At 41.9% G+C, this 21,139-nt stretch overlaps 1 protein-coding gene across 3 annotated transcripts in view; it reads left to right on the top strand.

Annotated features, from left to right (window-relative positions):
• The window catches only part of ANAPC5 (anaphase promoting complex subunit 5), a 41,398-nt gene extending 24,389 nt beyond the window's left edge, over positions 1-17,009 (top strand). For 2 of the 3 annotated variants that reach the window (XM_036085111.2, XM_078061002.1), the window contains 8 exons: positions 757-938; positions 2,223-2,358; positions 5,583-5,657; positions 7,973-8,094; positions 8,538-8,645; positions 8,729-8,876; positions 16,113-16,275; positions 16,682-17,009. In XM_036085111.2, the coding sequence (XP_035941004.2) occupies positions 757-938; positions 2,223-2,358; positions 5,583-5,657; positions 7,973-8,094; positions 8,538-8,645; positions 8,729-8,876; positions 16,113-16,275; positions 16,682-16,893 (1,146 nt within the window). In that variant the 3' untranslated portion in view covers positions 16,894-17,009. The remainder of the gene's footprint in view (positions 1-756; positions 939-2,222; positions 2,359-5,582; positions 5,658-7,972; positions 8,095-8,537; positions 8,646-8,728; positions 8,877-16,112; positions 16,276-16,681) is intronic. The other variant, XM_078061001.1, reaches the window with a different exon arrangement.
• The last annotated feature ends 4,130 nt before the right edge of the window (positions 17,010-21,139 follow it).

Here is a 21,139-nt window from a genome sequence, read left to right as displayed (position 1 = left end):
GAGACCTGGGATCAAGTCCCACATTGGGCTCCTTGCTCAGTGGGGAGCCTGCTTCTCCCTCTTCCTCTGCCTGCCACTCCCCCTGCTTGTGCTCTCTCTCTCTCTCTCTCTAACAAATAAATAAATAAAATCTTAAAAAAAAAAAATCCTACTCGGTAATGTGTCCAGCACTGTTTGACACATACTGTTTTGTATTTATTTATTTAAGATTTTATTTATTTGAGAGAGAGCGCGCATGAGCGGGGGGAGGGGCAGAAGGAGAGGGAGAAGTAGGCTCCCCGCCAAGCACGGAGCCCAACACAGGGCTCCATCCAAGGACTCCGAGATCATAACCCAAGCCGAAGGCAGACGCTTAACCAACTGACTGAGCTACCCAGGTGCCCCACATACTGTTTTAATTTTTACAATAATTCTTAGAGTTTATGCCCATTTTACAGATGAGGAAGCTGAGGCTTGGTTAGGAAGCTAACTGGCCTCAACTCACAGAATAAGTGATAGAGACAGTGTTTAAGTCCAGGCCCATTTTATGTCAAAGCCCTGGTTCTTCTCAGCATACCATCTGCCTCTCTTCCAGGCCCAGTTTTTCAGAAACACATTTCATATGCGTTAGGGTCAGGCTGTAGGTACTTTGCTTTTATATAATGCCATCGGTTTGCATGTGCTGAAATGTGAAAGATGCCAAATTTCTGAAGAGTGAACAATTCTGTCATGTAACCTGTAACATACCTTGAGTCATGGGTATGTCTGTCCCCTTAGTACCTCGCCTCTCTGGGAATACAGTCCCTAGTTCAGCAGAGGGCTTTTGCTGGGAAGACAGCAAACAAACTGATGGATGCCCTAAAGGACTCTGACCTCCTACACTGGAAACACAGCCTGTCAGAGCTCATCGATATCAGCATTGCACAGAAAACGGCCATCTGGAGACTCTATGGCCGCAGGTGGGTCTTTAAGCCGACTTTCAAGGCCATAAGGGCATGAATCCTTCCAGAGATGAGCAGAAGCTTGCAAACTGGTTCTATGAAAGGCCAAACAGACAAGTCATTTTGCCCTTTTTTTTTTTTTTTTAAAGATTTTATTTATTTATTTGAGAGAGAGAGAATGAGAGAGAGCACATGAGACAGGGGAGGGTCAGAGGGAGAAGCAGACTCCCTGCCGAGCAGGGAGCCCGATGCGGGACTCGATCCAGGGACTCCAGGATCGTGACCTGAGCCGAAGGCAGTCGCTTAACCAACTGAGCCACCCAGGCGCCCCAAGTCATTTTCCCCTTTGATGAAAGTTGTTCATGCAGGAGATTAAAGAAGATGCTTATAGTTTTAAAACACTTTGTACTTTGCATAGACTTTGTAAAGTTCTTTCCTGTGCTCATTCTTATTTGCTCCTCCCAACTGCCCTGTGAGGTAACTTGTAGGTGAGCTCCATTCTAGAATGTGAAAACCAAGGTTCACACATCTGATCTGCCCAAGATCACAAATGTCATTAACAGTGACAGAGCCGAGACTCACACCCAGGTCCTGTGACTCCAAGCACTATGCCCCTGTGATCCGAGACCGGAATCTCTCTTCCTGTCCCTGGCAGGCAGGGGCCACAGTTGCTTGGGTTGTGCTTCCCTGTTAGCCGAGGTGTGTTCTCTAGAGTATCTCCAGCCTCAAGTTTAATTTTCCATTTGGCCTTCTTTAGCTTGGAAGTACCCTTCTGAACCAGGTTTTTAATCCTGGAGCCCTGTCACTACCCCACCTTCTACCTAGACAATCTGCTATTCCTAGGAATTCAATAATGAAAGGAAGCACCTCCTCTACCAGTCTTGTTTTTGTATACTTGAGATCATTTTTTGGCATGATGTGCTCTGAGACAGCTGCAGACACTGGCCGCCGCTTACGTTGCCAGAGCAGCTGGTGCCAGGATGGATGGCATCAGGTCTGAATTTATCCGTGAAAACTAATTAACACACTGTGACCACAGGGAAATTAGAGGCAGTCCAGGGGTCTGGAGCTTGGAGCTCCTGGTTGCGCCGTAACCACCACATGTTTCCTTTGGGGCTGCGCACCCAGGGTGCGTTTCTGCTTTCCTTGTGCTGAGGGTGGGAGGTGGCCGCTCCCCCTAAGCCAGAGCCTGCAGGGGGACTTCATTTCCTTCCATTTCCACTCAAGATAGTTGTGGGATGTGGCCGAGGGGCACCCTGGGTCTCTTGACTGAAGGGGATTCCTGTCCGTGTCCCCACCCAGCACCATGGCACTGCAGCAGGCCCAGATGTTGCTGAGCATGAACAGCCTGGAGTCCGTGAACGCGGGCGTGCAGCAGAACAACACGGAGTCATTTGCCGTCGCCCTCTGCCATCTCGCAGAGCTGCACGCAGAGCAGGTAGGCAGGTAGCTGGGCCTGCGTGCTTCGGGAGCAATGGAGGCTCCACCGTGTCTTCTTCCCTCTGCTGCTTCAGAAAAGCACTGGATGTGTCTGGGTCAGGCCTGGTTGGATGCAGGGGGCGCTGAAAGAGTGAAATCCCATTGGTGGAAATGGGGTGTGGAGTCTATAAAGTTTGTTGAACTTGGGATCTCTTTGCATTGACAAAGGGAATAAGAGGTCAGCTATTTCCATGTAGCAAATGGAATAAAAAGGAGTCTTTGAAATTTAAGGTAGTAGAGCTATGTATGTTTATAGGAGACGGGAAAGCCACACCAGTTAATGTTAAGTCTCCAACACAAGTCTGATTGACTCCAAAAAGGGACAGTGGGAACTGGATGTAACCTTGACTTACAGCCCAAGTCATTTTACATGATTCTCTTTGTAGGGGATTGATGAAAGGGTCTCCTGCTGCTCTAGGCTTTCTCTCTCCTTTGCTCCAAAATGTCTTCTTTCATGGAAAAGAAGTCAGGGAAACCTCTTACCCAAGCCCTCTAGCTCACTAAACACTGCCTTGGCTATACGTGCATTTCCTTGATCATACAGCTTTCTCCACTTGTCTGTGGTGTCCATTACTGTTAGATTATTGTTAGGTTGTATCATAGCACTCACTATTCCCTAATCTGCAGCCTAAAGATCTTTGGATGGTGTCCACCCCTTTCAGAAGTCTATAAATACTTCCCCCCACTAAACGTATTTTAGCATTTGACAGTCCTTTAGGTATCTGTGGAGACAAAGGGGATGGATGGGCTCTGGCTGCGTCCCACGTGCACCTTCATCAGCTGCCCTCTTCCTGCACCTGGGAAGCATCACATCGGCTTCCGTGATGTCAGAACAGCGTCCAGCTGCACGTGCTGTTTGCTTTCCCGCAGGAAGCTGCACGTTCATCACTTTCTTGGTTTTTCTCCCCCTCTTGATGGAACCTCTAAACATATCCTCTTTTCCTTTCCTGGTCCCGTGGTTAAGTGGAGCATTTGGTAATGGATGAGTCAATGAACCTTCAGTTAGGTATTTGGTGTGAACCTCGTGCGACTTTTCTCCTCCAACAACTTTTTTGAGATAAAATTCACATGCTATACAATTCACCCACTTTAAGTTTCCCCATATGGCTTTTTGAAGTCAGATTCTCCCCACTGACCCCAGCCTTAAACTGAATAATTTCCTTTCAGCTCTCTTTGAGTTATGTAGGGTAGAAATGATTTTTTTTTTTTTTTTCCTGCTGGACTGAAAAACTACTTTACAAAAATCTTGGTCTTGGCTCGATACTCAAGCTTTGAAACTTTCTCCAGGGCCAGTTATTAGAGTTCTTTGATTTTTCCTGGGACATTTTTCCTGCTCTTTGGATCTGTATTGGTGTTTCCATCTTCATGTCCCTTATATCCCCGGGCTTATGTGAAGAAGCTGCTGACGCCATCATTGCCTGGCTCGTGGCCAGGATGTGTTGTGAAGCCTTCGAATTGCACTGCGAGGAGATAAGCAGTGGCTCTCTGTTTCATTTCAGTCCCTTCCCCCCTTTCCTCAACCTGCCTTCTTAAGACCTTGCTAGTGCTAGAACATCAACCAGGTAGCTATACCCACAGGGCTGATGATTGTCACATTTTTAATTGTATAGGTTAGATAGGCCCCTGGGAAGTTAAGCTTGGCCAACGGTGGAGAAGGCAGCTTTATCATGCATCTCCATTTGCTCCTTTATTTCCTTTATGTGTGCTTCGGATTGTGTTCTGAAATTGATCTCCAAATAAACTGGATGCTGCACTTTGGTGTGGCAGTGACTGGGGCGTGGGCGAACCTACAAAGAAGTTAGAAGGTCTGAATTGCTGTTTCTGACCTTCCTCCTGAAACCCAGAGGGAGCACGAAGACAGCCAGCCCCCTTGCTATTTTTGTGTAATTCTAAGACCATCTGGTATCCTAACTCTCCCAGCCTCAGGAGGGGCAGGTCACAGTGGGAATGTTTGGGGGGATACCGCAGTGTGTGTCTCTCTACTTGGCCTACAGGTTTGACAGCCCATCTCAACCTACATGCCCAACTCACTGGGGCAGTCATGAAAATAGTTGGCAAGATTGGTCATTTAAAAATCATAAGAATAAAAAGATTATTGACCTTTTATTATAATTCAATGTAATTTCCACTTAATTCACTTCAAATAAAAGTTCACTTGCAGTCTAATTGAACTTCTATATAGACAGAAGACATTTCACCTAATCAAAGGATTGGGACAAATTGAAAAGCTTTTGGAGTCAATAAGAAACATTCCAATGACATAAGGGTACAAAAAAACCCCATGAAAGTGTATTCACATAAAAAAAAAAAAATGACCCAAAAACATGAAAAAGTTTTCAATCTAGTCATTAAAGAAATTCAGATTAATACAGTGAAATACTAGTTTCACCAAAGAGGCAATCCTTAACTGTTGTGGTGGGAGAAAGGCATAGAGTGCTGGTATGAAAGTTCTTGGCACATTTCTGGAGGGTGGTTTAGTAATTTATATCAGAGGGCTTCGGAATGCCTACCATTTGACCAGCCAGTTTTATTTCAAAGGTCTTATCTTAAGGAAATGACTGGACAAGTGGACAACTATGTAAAGCTATATGCACCAAGATATTCACTGTAGCATTCTTAAAATGCACAAAATTATCCCACACTAGGGGGTTATTTTGATGTGTCATAGTTTATTTACCTAATAACATACTATGATGATACAGCTTTGTATTTGTGAACACTGGAAAGATTGATTCGTTCAAAAAATATTTATTGAGTGTCTACCATGTAGTACACAGTGTTATAGGCAATTTACAGAAATAGCATGTATACCTGTTTTTAGAAAACGTGTATGTGTTTATTTATGTGCATAAGAGAAATTTAGAAGGATATGTGCCAAAACATTCTTGTGATTATCTTTGGTGAGATTGAAATTGGTCTTTTTCTTATTGTTTACATTTATTTTTAAGTTTTTTTCCTAGAATGAACATGCATTACATGTGTAATTTAAAAAAATTTTTTAATGAACAAATAAAATATGCTAGAACCTTAAAAAAAAAGATCCCTTGATGTATGGCAGTCTCTGGCTCGTGCCTTCCAGGGTACAGCACCACAAACAGGTGAATCATAGTGACATCCTGTGAGTGGGGTAGCAGGTGTGGTTTCAACACAGGTGTGCTCATCGAACCGTGTGTTTCTACTTAGGGCTGTTTTGCTGCAGCTTCGGAAGTGTTAAAGCACTTGAAGGAACGATTCCCGCCTAATAGTCAGCATGCCCAGGTAATCTGCCTTTTGCACGGCATTGGATTTATTTCCAAAGAGATGGTTTTTACTGTATTGTTGTCAAAGCAGAATATTTTAGGGTCTCCCCTCAGTTTCTTGTGTCTTGGTTCCTTTCTGTGTCATCTGTGCATTGAGGTGAATATAGGTACGTACCAGACTCTGTAAGCTCTGTTAGGGCAGAGAAATAAACTCTGATAAAAGATTTAAAGATTTATTTAGGGAACTTTTTTCTTCCTGTCTTTATGGTTTTAAGGTAGTATTCCTTATATCTCTAACTGTATGGATCATCTCTGTCTATGGATAGATGAAGAATTACGTCTCAGTTTGGTGTTGTGTCCCTTACTTGGCAACTCTAGTCTTTTCCTCCCAGAATTAAATGACCTTTTGGGAAGATGTTGTCCCAGAGGGAATTTAATTTTATAAAGCACTCCCAGGCCCCCTGTTCCTTATTGCACTGATGTCTGTCTCTAGTGGGGCTGAGAAAGCTGTTATACTGGTCCCTTCTTTCCCTTACCAAGTTTAGTCAGCAATGGATTTGAGAATTTGAAACCCTAAGAGATCATGGCCTGGGAATCTACTGCTGGTCCCTGAGCTGCCACTCCCAGGGATTGTTGGCTCCACCGCACTGGATATGCTGTGGCTACCCATCTGCATGTGAAATGTGCTGGGGTCTCAGCAGGCTGTGATCCGAACTCAAAGGACCCAGCTGCAAAGGTGGTACGCAAACAGAAGAGAAGACAGGGGAAAGCACCTATGGGTCACGTGGGAAGGGAGAGTTAAGTGTGGTTCTGTGGCAGTGCTAATGCGATGGAATAGTTTTGGTTATAGTTCTAGTTGTTTAAAAAAAAAAAGAATTTAATTCACAGTTCACCGAAAAAACATCTACGGCCAATAGATACATAACAAGATGCTCAGCCTGACTGACAATCAGGGAAATACAAGTGAAAACAATAATGAGATATTTCATACCCATCAGATTGACCAACGGTAAAATACCTGACAGCACCAAGTGTTGGTGAGGACGAGGAGTGACAAGTAGTGTCCTGTGCTCCTGGGGGGGGGGGGGGCGGGGTGCGAATCCGTAGAACCTGTTGGAAGAACGAATGGGCACTACATTAAAATGAAGGTGTGGATGTCCTACGACTGCCTTCCCACCGCTTGCTGTAGACCTGAGATAAACTCTTGCACCAGGAGAGATGTATGAGAATGTTGATTGCAGCCTTGTTCGGAAGAGTGAAAAATTGGTCCTACCTAAATACTCATCAACATGAGAATGGATAAGTTGTCGCATATTCATGTAATTGAAAACTATTCATCAGTGAAAAGGATAAACTAGAGCTACTTGTATGAACATGTGTAAGTCCCAGAAAAATAATGTTGAGCTTAAAAGCAAGTTGTCAAAGGATACATAGAGTATGATAGTATTTACTATATACAAAATTTAAAAACGTACAAGATTGCTCTCTGGGCTAAATGCACCAAGAAGGTTGGAATCATTGGTACATATCGGACCCCGTTATGGTGCCTCCCTCAGGAGAATGGTGAGCGAGACTGAAATAAGCCAGCACGCCAAGGAAACTTGCTCCTTCTGTGGCAAAACCGAGATGAAAAGAGGAGCTGTGGGGATCTGACACCTGTGGTTCCTGCATGTAAACCGCAGCTGGGGGTGGGGAGGTGGCCCCGACCTACAGCACCCCTTCTGCCCTCACAGGAACATCTGAAGGAATCGAAAGTGAAAGACGGGGTAGAAGCTCTATCATTTGAAACACTGCTAGCCTATAATAAATGGTTAATTTATGTAACAAAATTACTTAAGCTTGTTGTAAATTTATTAATTTTCTGTTGGTTGCATTGACTTCTCTTTCTCAGAAAGCTTGGAAATCAAAAATCCTTCTAATTTTTATTAGAAAAAAAAATACGGGATCATACTATACATTGTTTAAGGGTAAGAATATATGCTGTAGAAGTATAAAAACATGAATGAGAGTGATAAACATTAAATCCGGTGCTTACTTTGGGCAAAGAAAGAGAGGAATGGAATTTGCAAAGAACTTCAATAGTGTGTGATAGTATCTGAAGCAAATAAAGCAAAATTGTGGTTTGACAAAGTTGGTGATTGGCACACATGTGTTTTTTTATTCTTAGTGCTTTTTCACATCCTTGAAATATTTATAAAAAAAATTTTAAATCTCAAAAAAATGTGTATGAATTGTAAGAATACTTGCTAAGCAAGCCAAAATATTTTTATATTTCTGTTGAATAACGAGGTGAACCCTCGCCATTTTGTTCTTGTTTTTTTTTTTTCTTATTAGTTATGGATGCTATGTGATCAAAAAATACAGTTTGACAGAGCAATGAATGATGGCAAATACCATTTGGCTGATTCACTTGTTACAGGAATCACAGCTCTTAATAGCATAGAGGGTGTATACAGGTAAGAGACTGAAAACTCCAACCCCAGGATGAAGTGATTCTCAAATGCCTTTATTCTTATTTGTTTAATTAAAGTTAATGTATTAATTTTAACTTAGGAAGAAACTTTTTTTCCTATTTATTACCTATTTATTCTGGGAAATTAGAAAATACAGATGAGTAAAATGGACAAAATAAGTATCACCCAGAGATAATCACTAACGTTCTGATACTGATAATTCCAGACATTTTTGTTCTTGCATGTGTGTGTGTGGGTAGGTGTATACACATGTGCTTACACACACACACACTTTTTTTCCTCTTTTAACAAAAATTATATCAGGCAAAGTTCTTCCCTGTGGGAGGTTCACAGTCTAATTGAGGAAATAGAGACTCTAACCCTCAAAGCGACTTGACTTACAAAACATCAGCATAACCATTTTGTTTATATTGTTTCTGTGTCAGGAAAGCAATTGTACTACAAGCTCAGAACCAAATGTCAGAGGCGCACAAGCTTTTACAAAAATTGTTGATTCATTGTCAGAAAATCAGGAACACAGAAATGGTGATCAGGTAAGGGAGGTCTCTCAAGCATCTGCTGTAGGTGGACCTTTGCGCCGGATATTCTCATTCCATGTCTTTCTCTTTGTGGGCAGTGTCCTGTTATCTGTCGCAGGGCTGTACTGGCGGTCCTCCTCCCCCACCATCGCACTGCCTGTGCTGCTGCAGGCCCTGGCCCTCTCCAAGGAGTACCGGTTACAGTACTTGGCCTCCGAAACAGTGCTGAACTTGGCTTTTGCTCAGGTAAGCTGATCTCTGTTTTTATAGCACATATTTGTGCTCAAGAACTGGTGAGTCTGTTACTACTTTTTGGTTTTGAAAAGGATAATAATGAGCTTTGACTTCTTAATATTGAAGTCTGGGAATGTAGTCTCGTCGTCAAGCCCCGCATGGAAGTCTGAAGCTGCGAACTGCATGGCAAGCTGACCCCTCCCGGTGGCACTGGCGTCTTTAAGAAAGGGGATGCACGTTTTCATTGAGGACACTAGCATCATATTAATGATTTAGCTGGCCCAGAGCTATGCTTGATTAATAAGGGGATAAATAAAGAAATGAGGAATTTGTGTGTTCATTGAAAGCTTTTGGAAATTAAATTGTATTTTATGTTTGCTCTCTGTCTCCCCCTGAGGAATATAAAGGCTTTTGAGAAAGGGACTTTGTTTTCTCCCTGCTGTGATCTCTGGCACAGAGTAAGATGTACACATAGTGGGCTTTTAATAAATATTTAGTGAATGAATGCATTTTGAACTCACTGGCACTAGAGGAATTTACTAACTTAAAGCAGAGATTCCCCAAACCATGCATTAGAGTTAATTGGGAAGATTTTAAAAATATCTATATATCTGGCCTTGCCTTGAATGCATGGAGTCAGAATCTCTATGGAAGGAGCACAGGAATCTAGTGTTTTCCTTTCCAGCTTCTCTAGTGATTTTTTCTTTTCTTTCTTTCTTTCTTTTTTTTTTTTTTTTAAGATTTTATTTATTTATTTGACAGAGAGCACAAACAGGGGAAGTGGGAGAGGGAGAAGTGGGGAGCCTGCTGAGCAGGGAGCCCGATGTGGGGTTCGATCCCAGGACCCTAGGATCATGACCTGAGCTGAAGGCAGATGCTTGACCGACTGAACCACCCAGGCGCCCCTCTAGTGATTTTTTCTTAATTAAGATAAAATTCACATAAAAAATTTACCATTTTAATCATTTTAAAGGGCACAATTCAGTGGTTTTAAGGATATTTACAGTGTTTTGCAACCATTGACACCATTTAATTCCAGAATATTTTCATCACTCCGAAGAGGAACCTTGTGCCCATTAAGTAGTCACCCTCATTTCCCCCTCACCTTGAGCCCCTGGCAACCTACTTTCAATCTACTTTCTGCCTCTGTGGGTTTGCCTATTCTGGATATTTCATATAAATGGAATCATACAATATCTGGCCTTATGTAGTCTGGCTTCTTCACTTAGCGTGATGTTTTCAGGATTCATTCATGTTGTAGCAGGTGTCCATGCCTTTTAATGGCGGAATAATACTTCATTAGATGGATAGACTACATTTCATTTATCCATTCATCAGTTGATGGACATTTGGGTCAGCTATTATGAATAGCTGCTTTTAACTTCATGTATAAGTTTTTGTGTGGATATATGTTTTTATTTCTCTTGGATACACTTAGGAGTAGAATTGCTGGGTCATATGATAGAATTATCATGTTTAACTTTTTGTGGAACCACCAAACTGTTTTCCACAGTGACTGCACCATCTTATAGTCTCACCAGCAATGTATGAAGATTCTGGTTTCTCTATGTCCTTGCCAGCACTTGTTATTTCCCATTTTTTTTTTATGCCCAACCTAGCGTAAAGTTCTATCTCATTGTGGTTTTGATTTGCGTTTCTCTAATAACTGGTGATATTGAGCATCTTTTCATGTGCTTATTGGCCATTTGTGTATGTTCTTTGGAGACATCTAAGTCCTTTACCCATTTTTCAGTTGGGTTATTGTGTTCAGTTATAAGATTGTTTTTGTATATTCTGAGTACTAGACCCTTATCAGATAGATGATTTGCAAGTATGTTCTGTTCTCTGGGTTGTCTTTTCACTTTCTTTGATCATGACCTTTGATGCACTAAAGTTTTTAATTTCAATGAAATCCAATTCATCCTTTTTTTCTTTTGTTGCTTACGCTTTTGGTATTCTACTTAAGAAACTGTTGCTTCCGGGCACCTGGGTGGCTCAGTTGGTTAAGCAACTGCCTTCAGATCATGATCCTGGAGTCCTGGGATTGAGTCCCACAGGGAGTCTGCTTCTCCTTCTGACCCTCTCCCCTCTCATGCTCTCTCTCCCTCTCTCTCTCTCAAATAAGTAAGTGGGAGCTTTAAAAAAAAAAGAAAGAAAGAAAGAAAAAGAAACTTGCATAATCCAAGTTCATGAAGATTTATACCAAATTTCCTTGTAAGGGTTTTTTGTGCAAAAAGGTGATTTTATTAAAGCTCGGGGACAGGACCCGTAGGCAGAAAGAGCTGCTGCGTGGGTTGTGAGGGGTGGCTGATTATATACTCTGGGGTTGTGGGAGGTAAGGAAAAGGGAGGTTTCAAGAGAACTTTCATATGCTAAGGAGGACCTTCAAGATACCCGAGGCCTTGCCATTGTCAAGTTAAGGTTGTTTTTCCCTCTAGCAAGGCATTAACATGAAGACAGTTGGGAGATTCCTAGAAGAATGTCACACTTGTCCCACCCAGGAGTGGGGGTGAGGGGAGGTTGCAGGGTGTCAGCTTATGCTTTGTCTTCAGCAAGCCTTTTGCTCCCTCATCATTTCCCCCCTGAACAATTTTGACCATTAAATCTTTAAGGTTGTTGAAGGTGGAAGGTCTCATCTTCTGTAACTTCTTCCTGCTGAATAGGGTTTTAATAGTCTTAGGTCTTACATTTATATCTTCGATCCATTTTGAGTTAATTTTTGTATATGGTGTGAGGTAGGAACCCAGCTTTATTTTTCACATATGGATATCCCGGTGTCCTAGCACTACTTGTTGAAGAGACTATTCTTTTCCCATTGAATGGTCTTGGCACGCTTGTCAAAAATATTGATCATGGATATATGGGTTTATTTCTGCACTCTATTCTTGATCTATATATCTGTCTTTATGCCAGTACCATACTGTTTTGATTACTGTATCTTTGTATTAAATTTATTTTTTTTAAAGATTTATTTATTTATTTGAGAGAGCGAGAATGAGAGAGAGAGAGAGTGTACATGAGAGGGGGGAGGGTTAGAGGGAGAAGCAGGCTCCTCGCCAAGCAGGGAGCCCGATGTGGGACTCGATCCAGGGACTCCAGGATCATGACCTGAGCCGAAGGCAGTCGCCCAACCAACTGAGCCACCCAGGTGCCCTCTTTGTATTAAACTTAAAATCAAGAAGTAAGAGGGGCTCCTGGGTGGTGCAGTTGGTTGAGCATCTGACTCTTGGTTTCGGCTCAGATAATGAGCTCGGGGTCCTGGGATTGGGCCCTGCATTGGGCTCCGTGCTCAGCACGGAGTCTGCTTGTCCCTCTCCCTCTGCTCCTCCCCTGCCTCGAATAAATAAATAAAATACTTCTTAAAACTTAATAAAAAATTTAATTTCAGTTTTGGATTGTTTATTGCTAGTGTATATTGATCTTACATCCTGCAACTTTGCTGAAGTTGTTTAATACCTGTTATAAGTTTTTGAGAATTCTTTAGAGTTTTCTATATATAAGATCATGTCATCTGCAAATAGAGAGAGTGTTTCTTACATTCCAATTTGAATGTCTTTCATTTCTTTTTCTTGCCTAATTGGCCTGTGTAGAACTTCCAGAACAGTGCTGAATAGAAGTGGCAAGAGTGTACATCCTTGTTTTTGCCCCTGATCTTAGGGGGATGATTTCAGTCTTCCATTGTTAAGCATGAGGTTAGCTGTGGGTTTTTCGTTGATGCATCAGTATTAGGTTGAGGAAGTTCCCTTCTACTCCTCATTGTTCTTATCATGAAAAGTGTTGGGTTTTTGTGAAATGTCTTTTCTGTTTCTTTTTTTTTTTTTTTAAGATTTTATTTATTTGTCAGAGAGAAAGAGAGAGAGCACGAGTGCACAAGCAGGGGGAGCGGCAGGCAGAGGGAGAAGCAGGCTCCCCGTTGAGCAAGGAGCCTGATGTGGGACTCGATTCTAGGACTCTGGGATCATGACTTGAGTCGAAGGCAAACGCTTAACCTACTGAGTCACCCAGGCGTCCTTGTTTTTTCTGTTTCAGTTGAGTAGATCGTGTGTTTTTTTTCCCTTTTTTCTATTAATATAGTATTTTACATTGATTTTTGCATATTGAACTACTGTTGCATTCTTGGGATAAATCATACTTGGTTATGGTGTATGATCCTTTTAATATGCTGTTGGATTTGGTTTGCTAGTATTTTGCATCTGTTTTCATAAGGGATATTGGTCTGTAGTTTTCTTTTCTTTTGATATCTTTATCTTGTTTTGATATTAGGGTAATAGTGGCCTCATAACGTGAGTTAAGAAATGTTCCCTGCTCTTCTGTTTTTTGGAAGAATGAGAAGGATTGGTGATAATTCTTCTTTAAATGTTTCTTGAATTTGCCATTGAAGCCACGTGGTCCTGGGCTCTTCTTTTTTGGAAGTTTTTTTGGTTACTGATTCAGTGTCTTTACTTGTTAAGGGTCCATTCAGATTTTTTTTTTAAGTAGGTTCCACACCCAGGGTGGAGCCCAACGCAGCGCTTGAACTCAGGACCGAGATCAAGACTTGCGCTGAGACCAAGAGTCAGATGCTCAACTGACTGAGCCACGTGGGCGCCCCCCCATTCAGATTTTCTGTTTCTCCTTGAGTCAGTTTTGGTAATTTGTATCTTTCTAGAAATTTGTTCATTATATCTAATTTATCTAATTTGTTCGCATACAATTGTTCATAGTATTCTCATATAATCCTCTTTATTTCTGTAAGGTTATTAGTTAACTCCCCGCTTTCATTCCTGATTTTTGTCATTTGAGTCTTCTCTCTTTTTTTTTCTTGGTCAGTCTAGCTAACAGTTTGTTAATTTTCTTGATCTTTTCCAAGAACCAGCTTTTAGTTTCATTGATCCTATTGTTCTTCTTTTCTCTGTTTTGTTCATTTTCTTTTTTTTTTAATGTGTCAACATTTTTTTCTTTTTTTAAATTTCTTTTTTAAATTTAAATTAATTAACATCTAATGTATTATTAGTTTCAGAGGTAGAGGTCAGTGATTCATCGGTCTTATATAATACCCAGTGCTCATTATATCATGTGCCCTCCTTAATGTCCATCACCCAGTTACCCTATCCTCCCACCCCCTATTTTGTTCATTTTCACTCTAATCTTTATTATTTCCTTGCCTCTGTCAGCTTTGGATGTAGTTTGCTCTTTTTTTAGTTTCTGGGTTGTGTTTTGTTTTTTTTTTTAAGATTTTATTTATTTATTTGAGAGAGAGAGGAGAGCACATGAGGGGGGTGGGGAAGGGCGGGGGAGAGGGAGAGGCAGACTCTGCTGAGCAGGGAGCCCATTGTGGAGCTCGATCCCAGGACCCTGGGATCATGACCTGAGCTGAAGGCAAACGCTTAACTGACTGAGCCACCCAGGCATCCCTTTTTTTTTTTTTTAAGTTTCTTAAGGTGGAAGTTCAACTTACTGATTTGAGATCTTTTTTCTTTTTTTAATTTATGCCTTTACAGCTGTAAATTTTCTTCTGAGTACTGCATCCTGTAAGTTTCGGTATGTTGTGTGTGTATTTTCAAAGTATTTTCCAATTTCCCTTGTGATTTCTTCTTTTACCTATTGGTTATTTAAAGATGTGTTGAGTTCTATATATTTATGAATCTTCTAGATTCCCTATTATTGATTTCTAATTTTATTTCATGTGATCAAAGAAGATACTTTGTATGATTTCAGTCTTTTAAAATTTAGAGTGTTCTTTTGTGACATAACACATGATCTATCTGGAAGGTGTTCCATGTGTACTTGAGAAGAATATGCGTTCTGCTGTTGTTGGGTAGAGTGTGCTCCCTAACAAGTGACTGTTATGGCTAGTTGGTTCGTAGCCTTGTTTGGGTCTTCGGTTTCCTTGCTGATCTTCTGTCTAGTTGTTCTCTCCCTTAGTGAAAGTGGAGTACTGGAACTCTTCAACTATTACTGTTAAGGTGTCAATTTCTCCCATCAGTTCTATCAGTTTTTGCTTCACATATTTTGGGGTTCCATTGTTTGGTGTATATGTGTTTATAATTGTATCTTCTGATGAATTGACCCTGTATCAGTGTGTAATGTCTTTTAGCTTTGTAACTTTTTTTTTTTTTTTAAAGATTTTATTTATTTTAGGGCGCCTGGGTGGCTCAGTTGGTTAAGCGACTGCCTTCGGCTCAGGTCATGATCCTGGAGTCCCGGGATTGAGTCCCACATCGGGCTCCCTGCTCAGCAGGGAGTCTGCTTCTCCCTCTGACCCTCCTCCCTCTCATGCTCTCTGTCTCTCATTCTCTCTCTCGCAAATAAATAAAATCTTAAAAAAAAAAAAAATAAATAAAGATTTTGTTTATTTTAGAGAGGGAGTGCACAAGAACACAAGCAGGGAGGGGCAGAGGGGGAGGGAGAAAGAATCTGAAGCAGACTTTGCACTGAGCATGGAGTCCGATGTGGGGCTTGATCCCATAACTGTGAGATCATGACCTGAGCTGAAACCAAGAGTCGAATGCTTAACTGATTGAGCCACCCAGGTGCCCCTTTTGTAACAGTTTTTGATTTAAAGTCTATTTTATCTGATATAAGAATAGTCACTCAGGTCTCTTTTGGTTACTGTTTGCATTGAATATCTCTTTTCTGTCCTTTTACTTTCAGCCTATTTGTGTCTTTTAACCTAAAGTGAGTATCCTTGTAGATAACATATAGTTGGATCATGTTTTTTTTCAAATCTATTGTGCTAATCTCTGCCCTTTAATTGAAGAGTTCAATTCATTTATATTTAATGTAATTATGGATTTGAAAGGACTTCTATTTTGTTATTTTTTTCTATATGTCTTATATCTTTTTTGCTCGTCAGTTCCTCCATTATTGTTTCTTTTGTGTTAAATGGATGTTTCTTGTTTTATTTTACTATATACTTTTGAATTATTTTCTTAGTGGTTTCCCTTCTCCCAATGATTCTTACACAGCAAGGATGACCTTTTGACCCTTTGGAATCACCAATCTAAAGGATATTGATTCTGAATCTTCTTGTAAAGGCAAAAACCTTTCTATAGTGTGAATAACTACTACCTACTGTATCCATAATAATTTGAGATCAGATTGTCACACATTTTTTTTATAGGAGTGTGGTGCATATTCAGTGTAGTACACGTCAGGGAGAGCATAAGCCAGACATGGCCCTTCGGGAGAGAAGAGCCAGAAATGAAGCCTTTTCTGTCACGGGCCGTGGATGTGGATGTGTACAGTACCACAGTGTTTCTTTTTCAGCTCATTCTTGGAATCCCAGAGCAGGCCTTAAGTCTTCTCCACATGGCCATTGAACCCATCTTGGCTGATGGGGCGGTGCTGGACAAAGGCCGCGCCATGTTCTTGGTGGCCAAGTGCCAGGTGGCTTCAGCAGCTTCTTATGATCCACCGAAGAAGGCAGAAGGTAGGGAGCCATTCAAAGGTTGCTAGGCAATACTACTATGGAAAAAAAAAACTAAATTTAGGACCCAGAAGAAGGAAGACATTAAATTTGGGACAGTATTTAAGTTCTCAAATATATGTTAAAATGTCATGTTGTATTTAAAGTACTTTGACAAGTATGCTTGGTATGAAGTTTGAGGGCAAGTGAATCATTATTTTAACTCTACAGAACCAGGTCCCAGGCTGGAAATCGGGACCAAAGACCTTTTTAAAAACCTCACCCTAGTGTTGTTTTTTTTTTTTTCTCGAAGAGTAGAATACAAAACTATCTGGTACATGTTATATCAATAAAAGTAGATGTTAAGTTTTGAAAATTACGTGTGGAATGTTGAGTTAAACATGCGTGGTATTTTCCCACTTTCCATCAGCTCTGGAGGCAGCCATCGAGAATCTCAATGAAGCCAAGAACTATTTTGCAAAGGTCGACTGCAAAGAGCAAATCAGAGATGTTGTTTACTTCCAGGCCAGACTCTACCACACACTGGGGAAGACCCAGGAGAGGAACCGGTGTGCGATGCTCTTTCGGCAGCTGCATCAGGAACTGCCCTCTCATGGGGTGCCCTTGATAAATCATCTCTAGTGAGAGCATCCCTGCTGATCCACTATATAGACTAGAAGATTTGGGACTTGTTTACCTCCCCTCCGTCCATGTAAATGATGTATTTGATGTCTGATCAATAAACTGCATTCTGATTAGTTTGTCTTATTTTGTTGCTAGAATATACATATTTGTTTTCTCCCCCCCCCCCCTTTTTTTTTAAGATTTTATTTAGGGGTGCCTGGGTGGCTCAGTTGGTTAAGCATCTGCCTTTGGGTCAGGTCATGATCCCAGGGTCCTTGGATCGAGTGCTGCATCGGGCTCCCTGCTCATTGGGAGGCCTGCTTCTCCCTCCCCCTCTGCCTGCCGCTCCCCCTGCTTGTGCTTGCTCGCTCTCTTTCTCGCTCGCTCTCTTCAAATAAATAAAATCTTAAAAAAAATAAAAAAAGATTTTATTTATTTATTTGAGAGAGGAGGAACACAAGCGGGGAGGGGCAGAGGGAGAGGGAGAAACAGATTCCCCACTGAGCAAGGAGCCCAACATGGGGCTCGATCCCAGGACTCTAAGATCATGACCTGAGCTGAAGTCAGTCGTTTAACCAACTGAACCACCCAGGCGCCCCTCCCTTTTTTTTTTTTTTTTTTAGATTTTATTTATTTATTTGAGAGAGAGAGAATGAGAGACAGAGAGCATGAGAGGGAAGAGGATCAGAGGGAGAAGCAGACTCCCCGCCGAGCAGGGAGCCCGATGTGGGACTCGATCCCGGGACTCCAGGATCATGACCTGAGCTGAAGGCAGTCGCTTAACCAACTGAGCCACCCAGGCGCCCCTCCCTTTTCTTTTTGATAGCAAAAGATACCAATGCTTTTTGATAAACCGCTGTGCAAGCGTTAAAGATTATGTTCTCTCTGAGCAAAGTTGCCAATATCTTATTAGAATCTGTGCATACTCTCCATCATCACATGAATTCATTTAGCATCTATGCTCAGACATCAGCTCTTTTGGGTATTGCTGGATCTCTAGGGGGTCGGTACAGGTTTTTCTGAGGCTTGGATTTTCTTTCTGAAGCTTCCTTGCTTTGTTGGACTGAGCTGGGCTTTGTGGTGTGCCTGTGTGTGCTCGGAAGCACATGTTGGTCCTTGAGGTTAAGAAGGAAAAGGTTTTTTTTTTTTTTTTAAGATTTTATTTATTTATTTGACTGAGAGAGAGCACAAGCAGGGAGAGAGGAAGAGGGAGAAGCAGGCTCCCCGATGAGCAGGGAGCCTGATGCAGGGCTCGGTCCCAGAACCTGGGATCATGCCCTGAGCCCAAAGCTGACTCTTTTTTTTTTTTTTTTTTAAAGATTTTTATTTATTTATTCATGAGAGACAGAGAGAGAGAGAGAGGCAGAGGGAGAAGCAGGCTCCCAAGGAGTAGGGAGCCCGATGTGGGACTCGATCCCAGGACCCTGGGATCATGACCTGAGCCAAAGGCAGATGCTTAACCATCTGAGCCACCCAGGTGCCCCAAAGCTGACTCTTAACTGACTGAGCCACCCAGGTGCCCTAGAAGGAAAAGATCTTTTTATGGTTTTTGGGCCAACGATGAGAAGCCTATTTCAATCACTTTCTGGGTATGTGCTTTCTTATATCTTCTGCATGAGTATATTTCTTCTCTAACTGTATAAACGAGGTTTGATGATAGTAAGTCTAGGAATTCGTTATGAATAAGGTGATTATAAATTAAGAAAGGGTCTGAAGCTCAGAGGTGTATGGGTGCTATCACTCAAATATATAGTGTATCTAATTTACATCTCTCAACCCAGCAATTAAGCAGAACCAGTTATTGCTTTGTCCGTGAATTTATCTTATCCCTCGGTGTTTGTTCACAGGAAAATCACCGTGTTTCGAATCCAAAACAGCAACAAGGAACCAACCAAATTTTGCAGTTTCTATCACTGGCTCTTTCTCTGTTAAATTTAAACCTTCTGATGGGAAATAATTTATCTCTAGAGCTCTTTGAAACAGTGTAAAACAACTCCCACTCATGGGGTACGTTTGTTGGCTAAAGACAGCTGCTCTGGAAATGAGGCTCGGGGTAGAGACAGAGACAGTAATTGTTGTGTTGATGTTGAAAAATCTTAAGGTTTTGAGAGGTTATATATATAGATGGCAAAAATTAAATATTCTTAAGGGCTGTAGAGTAAAAAGTGATTCTTCCTCCCAGGAAGTAACCACAATCATCAGTTTGTTTTTATTCTTCCAAATATATTCTCTCATCTGGTACATTTTTGTCCTTGTATTTAAACTATGGTCTTTCCAGTCTAAGAAGTGATCTTAATCCCTCTGCCTCAGCAGAGGAAGGTCCAAGAGACGGGGCAAGGTTGCTCAGCTGACCCGTCATGTATCAACATTAAAAACCAGAAATCAGACCTGATCAGGACCAGCTACATAATTTGTAAAAATTTGTGCAAAGTAAAAATACAAAGCCTGTATTAAATAGAGCATTAAACCAAGTAAGGGGCACAGTTTACACGCCCGTGAAGCCAGCCTGCCTGACCCTGCTCCCAGTCTGCACGTTCACCCTTGCAGAACTGAATCCAAAGCTAATGTAGTCTGTGGCCTGCTGCCACCTGTGACTTAGATTTGTTGGCTGAGGCTCTCTCCTCCAGGAAGGAATAGTGGGTTAAATGGAAAGTTGGAAACATCAGAGTGACCCCCCCCACACACACACACAGGACTGTCTGGGTTACAGCTAATTGGCTTTTTTCCTGGTGGAGCATCTGGGAAGGGAAAGGTCGGAATTGTGTAATTATGGGTGGCTTAACATGGAAGTATAACTAAATGATTTGGTTAAATGGGGAAAGGGTTTGGTGAGGAGGGAGTTGAGTTGTATAGCCAGTGGGCATTCAGGTCTCTACCAGAGACCTTACAGAGAGGAAAGGGTGGTGACCATGGTGGGAGCTCTACCAGCAGATTTGGTGTTGAGTATTTCTAGCCCTGGGGCAGGTGGGTACAAATATCTTAACACTTACAGAGTGCCCTGTTGTAATTTTTTTTTGTGAAAGATTTTATTTATTTATTTGACAGAGAGAGACACAGCGAGAGAGGGAACACAAGCAGGGGGGAGTGGGAGAGGGAGAAGCAGGCTTCCTACGGAGCAGGGAGCCCGATGCGGGGCTCGATCCCAGGACCCTGGGACCATGACCTGAGCTGAAGGCAGACGCTTAACGACTGAGCCGCCCAGGCGCCCCTGCCCTGTTGTAATTTAAGTATATTAACACATTTAATCTTTACAACAATCCTAAGACATAGGCAATAGCATTTTTGTAAAAGATTTTACTATTGAGAGTGAGAGAGCACATGAGCAGGGGTTGGGGGAGAGGGGCAGAGGGAGAGGGAGAAGCAGGGTCTCCACTGAACAGGGAGCCCGATGCGGGGCTCGATCCCAGGACCCTGTGATCATGGCCTGAGCCGAAGGCAGACGCTTAACGACTGAGCCACCCAGGTGCCCCAGTAGGCAATAGCATTCATCCCATTTAACAGATGCAGAAACTGAGGCATAAGGAGGTTAATTCACTCACCCAAGGTCACACAGCTGGTAGGTTGCAGAGATGGGAATCCAACCCAGTTCCTGCATTACCCTAGAGCTCCCTGTTTCTGGAGTTTTGAAAAGTACTGTAATGTTTGGATTGGTGGGGATTCCATCCAGGTGTGACAGGCTTCTCAATCTCATCACTGGAGCACCTTCATGTTGACCTACATGCCTTGAATACTCTACTTGCTCAGAGTGTTTTCTATTTTGCCCTGATGTTTTTGGATGGTTACACCAATTTTTTTCTTTCTCATAGTACATCTAAGACAAATGAAGAGCTTCTTTATCTATGTCCCCGCTGACTTCTTCTTTTATGCTGTTATTTATGCTTGGGACTAACATTTTAATCTCACTGCTCATTGAAGGGAAACTTCCCAGGCTCTCTCTTTCTTTTTCTTTACTTTTTTTTTTTTTGCCAGTGTTTTTCTACTTTCCTGTTGAATGGGAAGGAATTCAATTAATAAAGTATATCAGTGTGATTTTTTTTTTTTAAAGATTTTATTTATTTATTTGAGAGAGAGAGAATGAGAGAGAGCACATGAGAGGGGGGAGGGTCAGAGGGAGAAGCAGACTCCCTGCCAAGCAGGGAGTCCAATGCGGGACTCGATCCAGGGACTCCAGGATCATGACCTGAGCCAAAGGCAGTTGCCCAACCAACTGAGCCACCCAGGCGCCCCTATCAGTGTGATTAATCCTGCTGTCTCTACCTGGATG

This window comes from Halichoerus grypus, chromosome 13, assembly GCF_964656455.1.
Source record: "Halichoerus grypus chromosome 13, mHalGry1.hap1.1, whole genome shotgun sequence".
Taxonomy (NCBI): domain Eukaryota; kingdom Metazoa; phylum Chordata; class Mammalia; order Carnivora; family Phocidae; genus Halichoerus; species Halichoerus grypus.
Note: the sequence above shows the minus strand (reverse complement) of the source record. Positions and strands in the feature narration are given on the sequence as shown.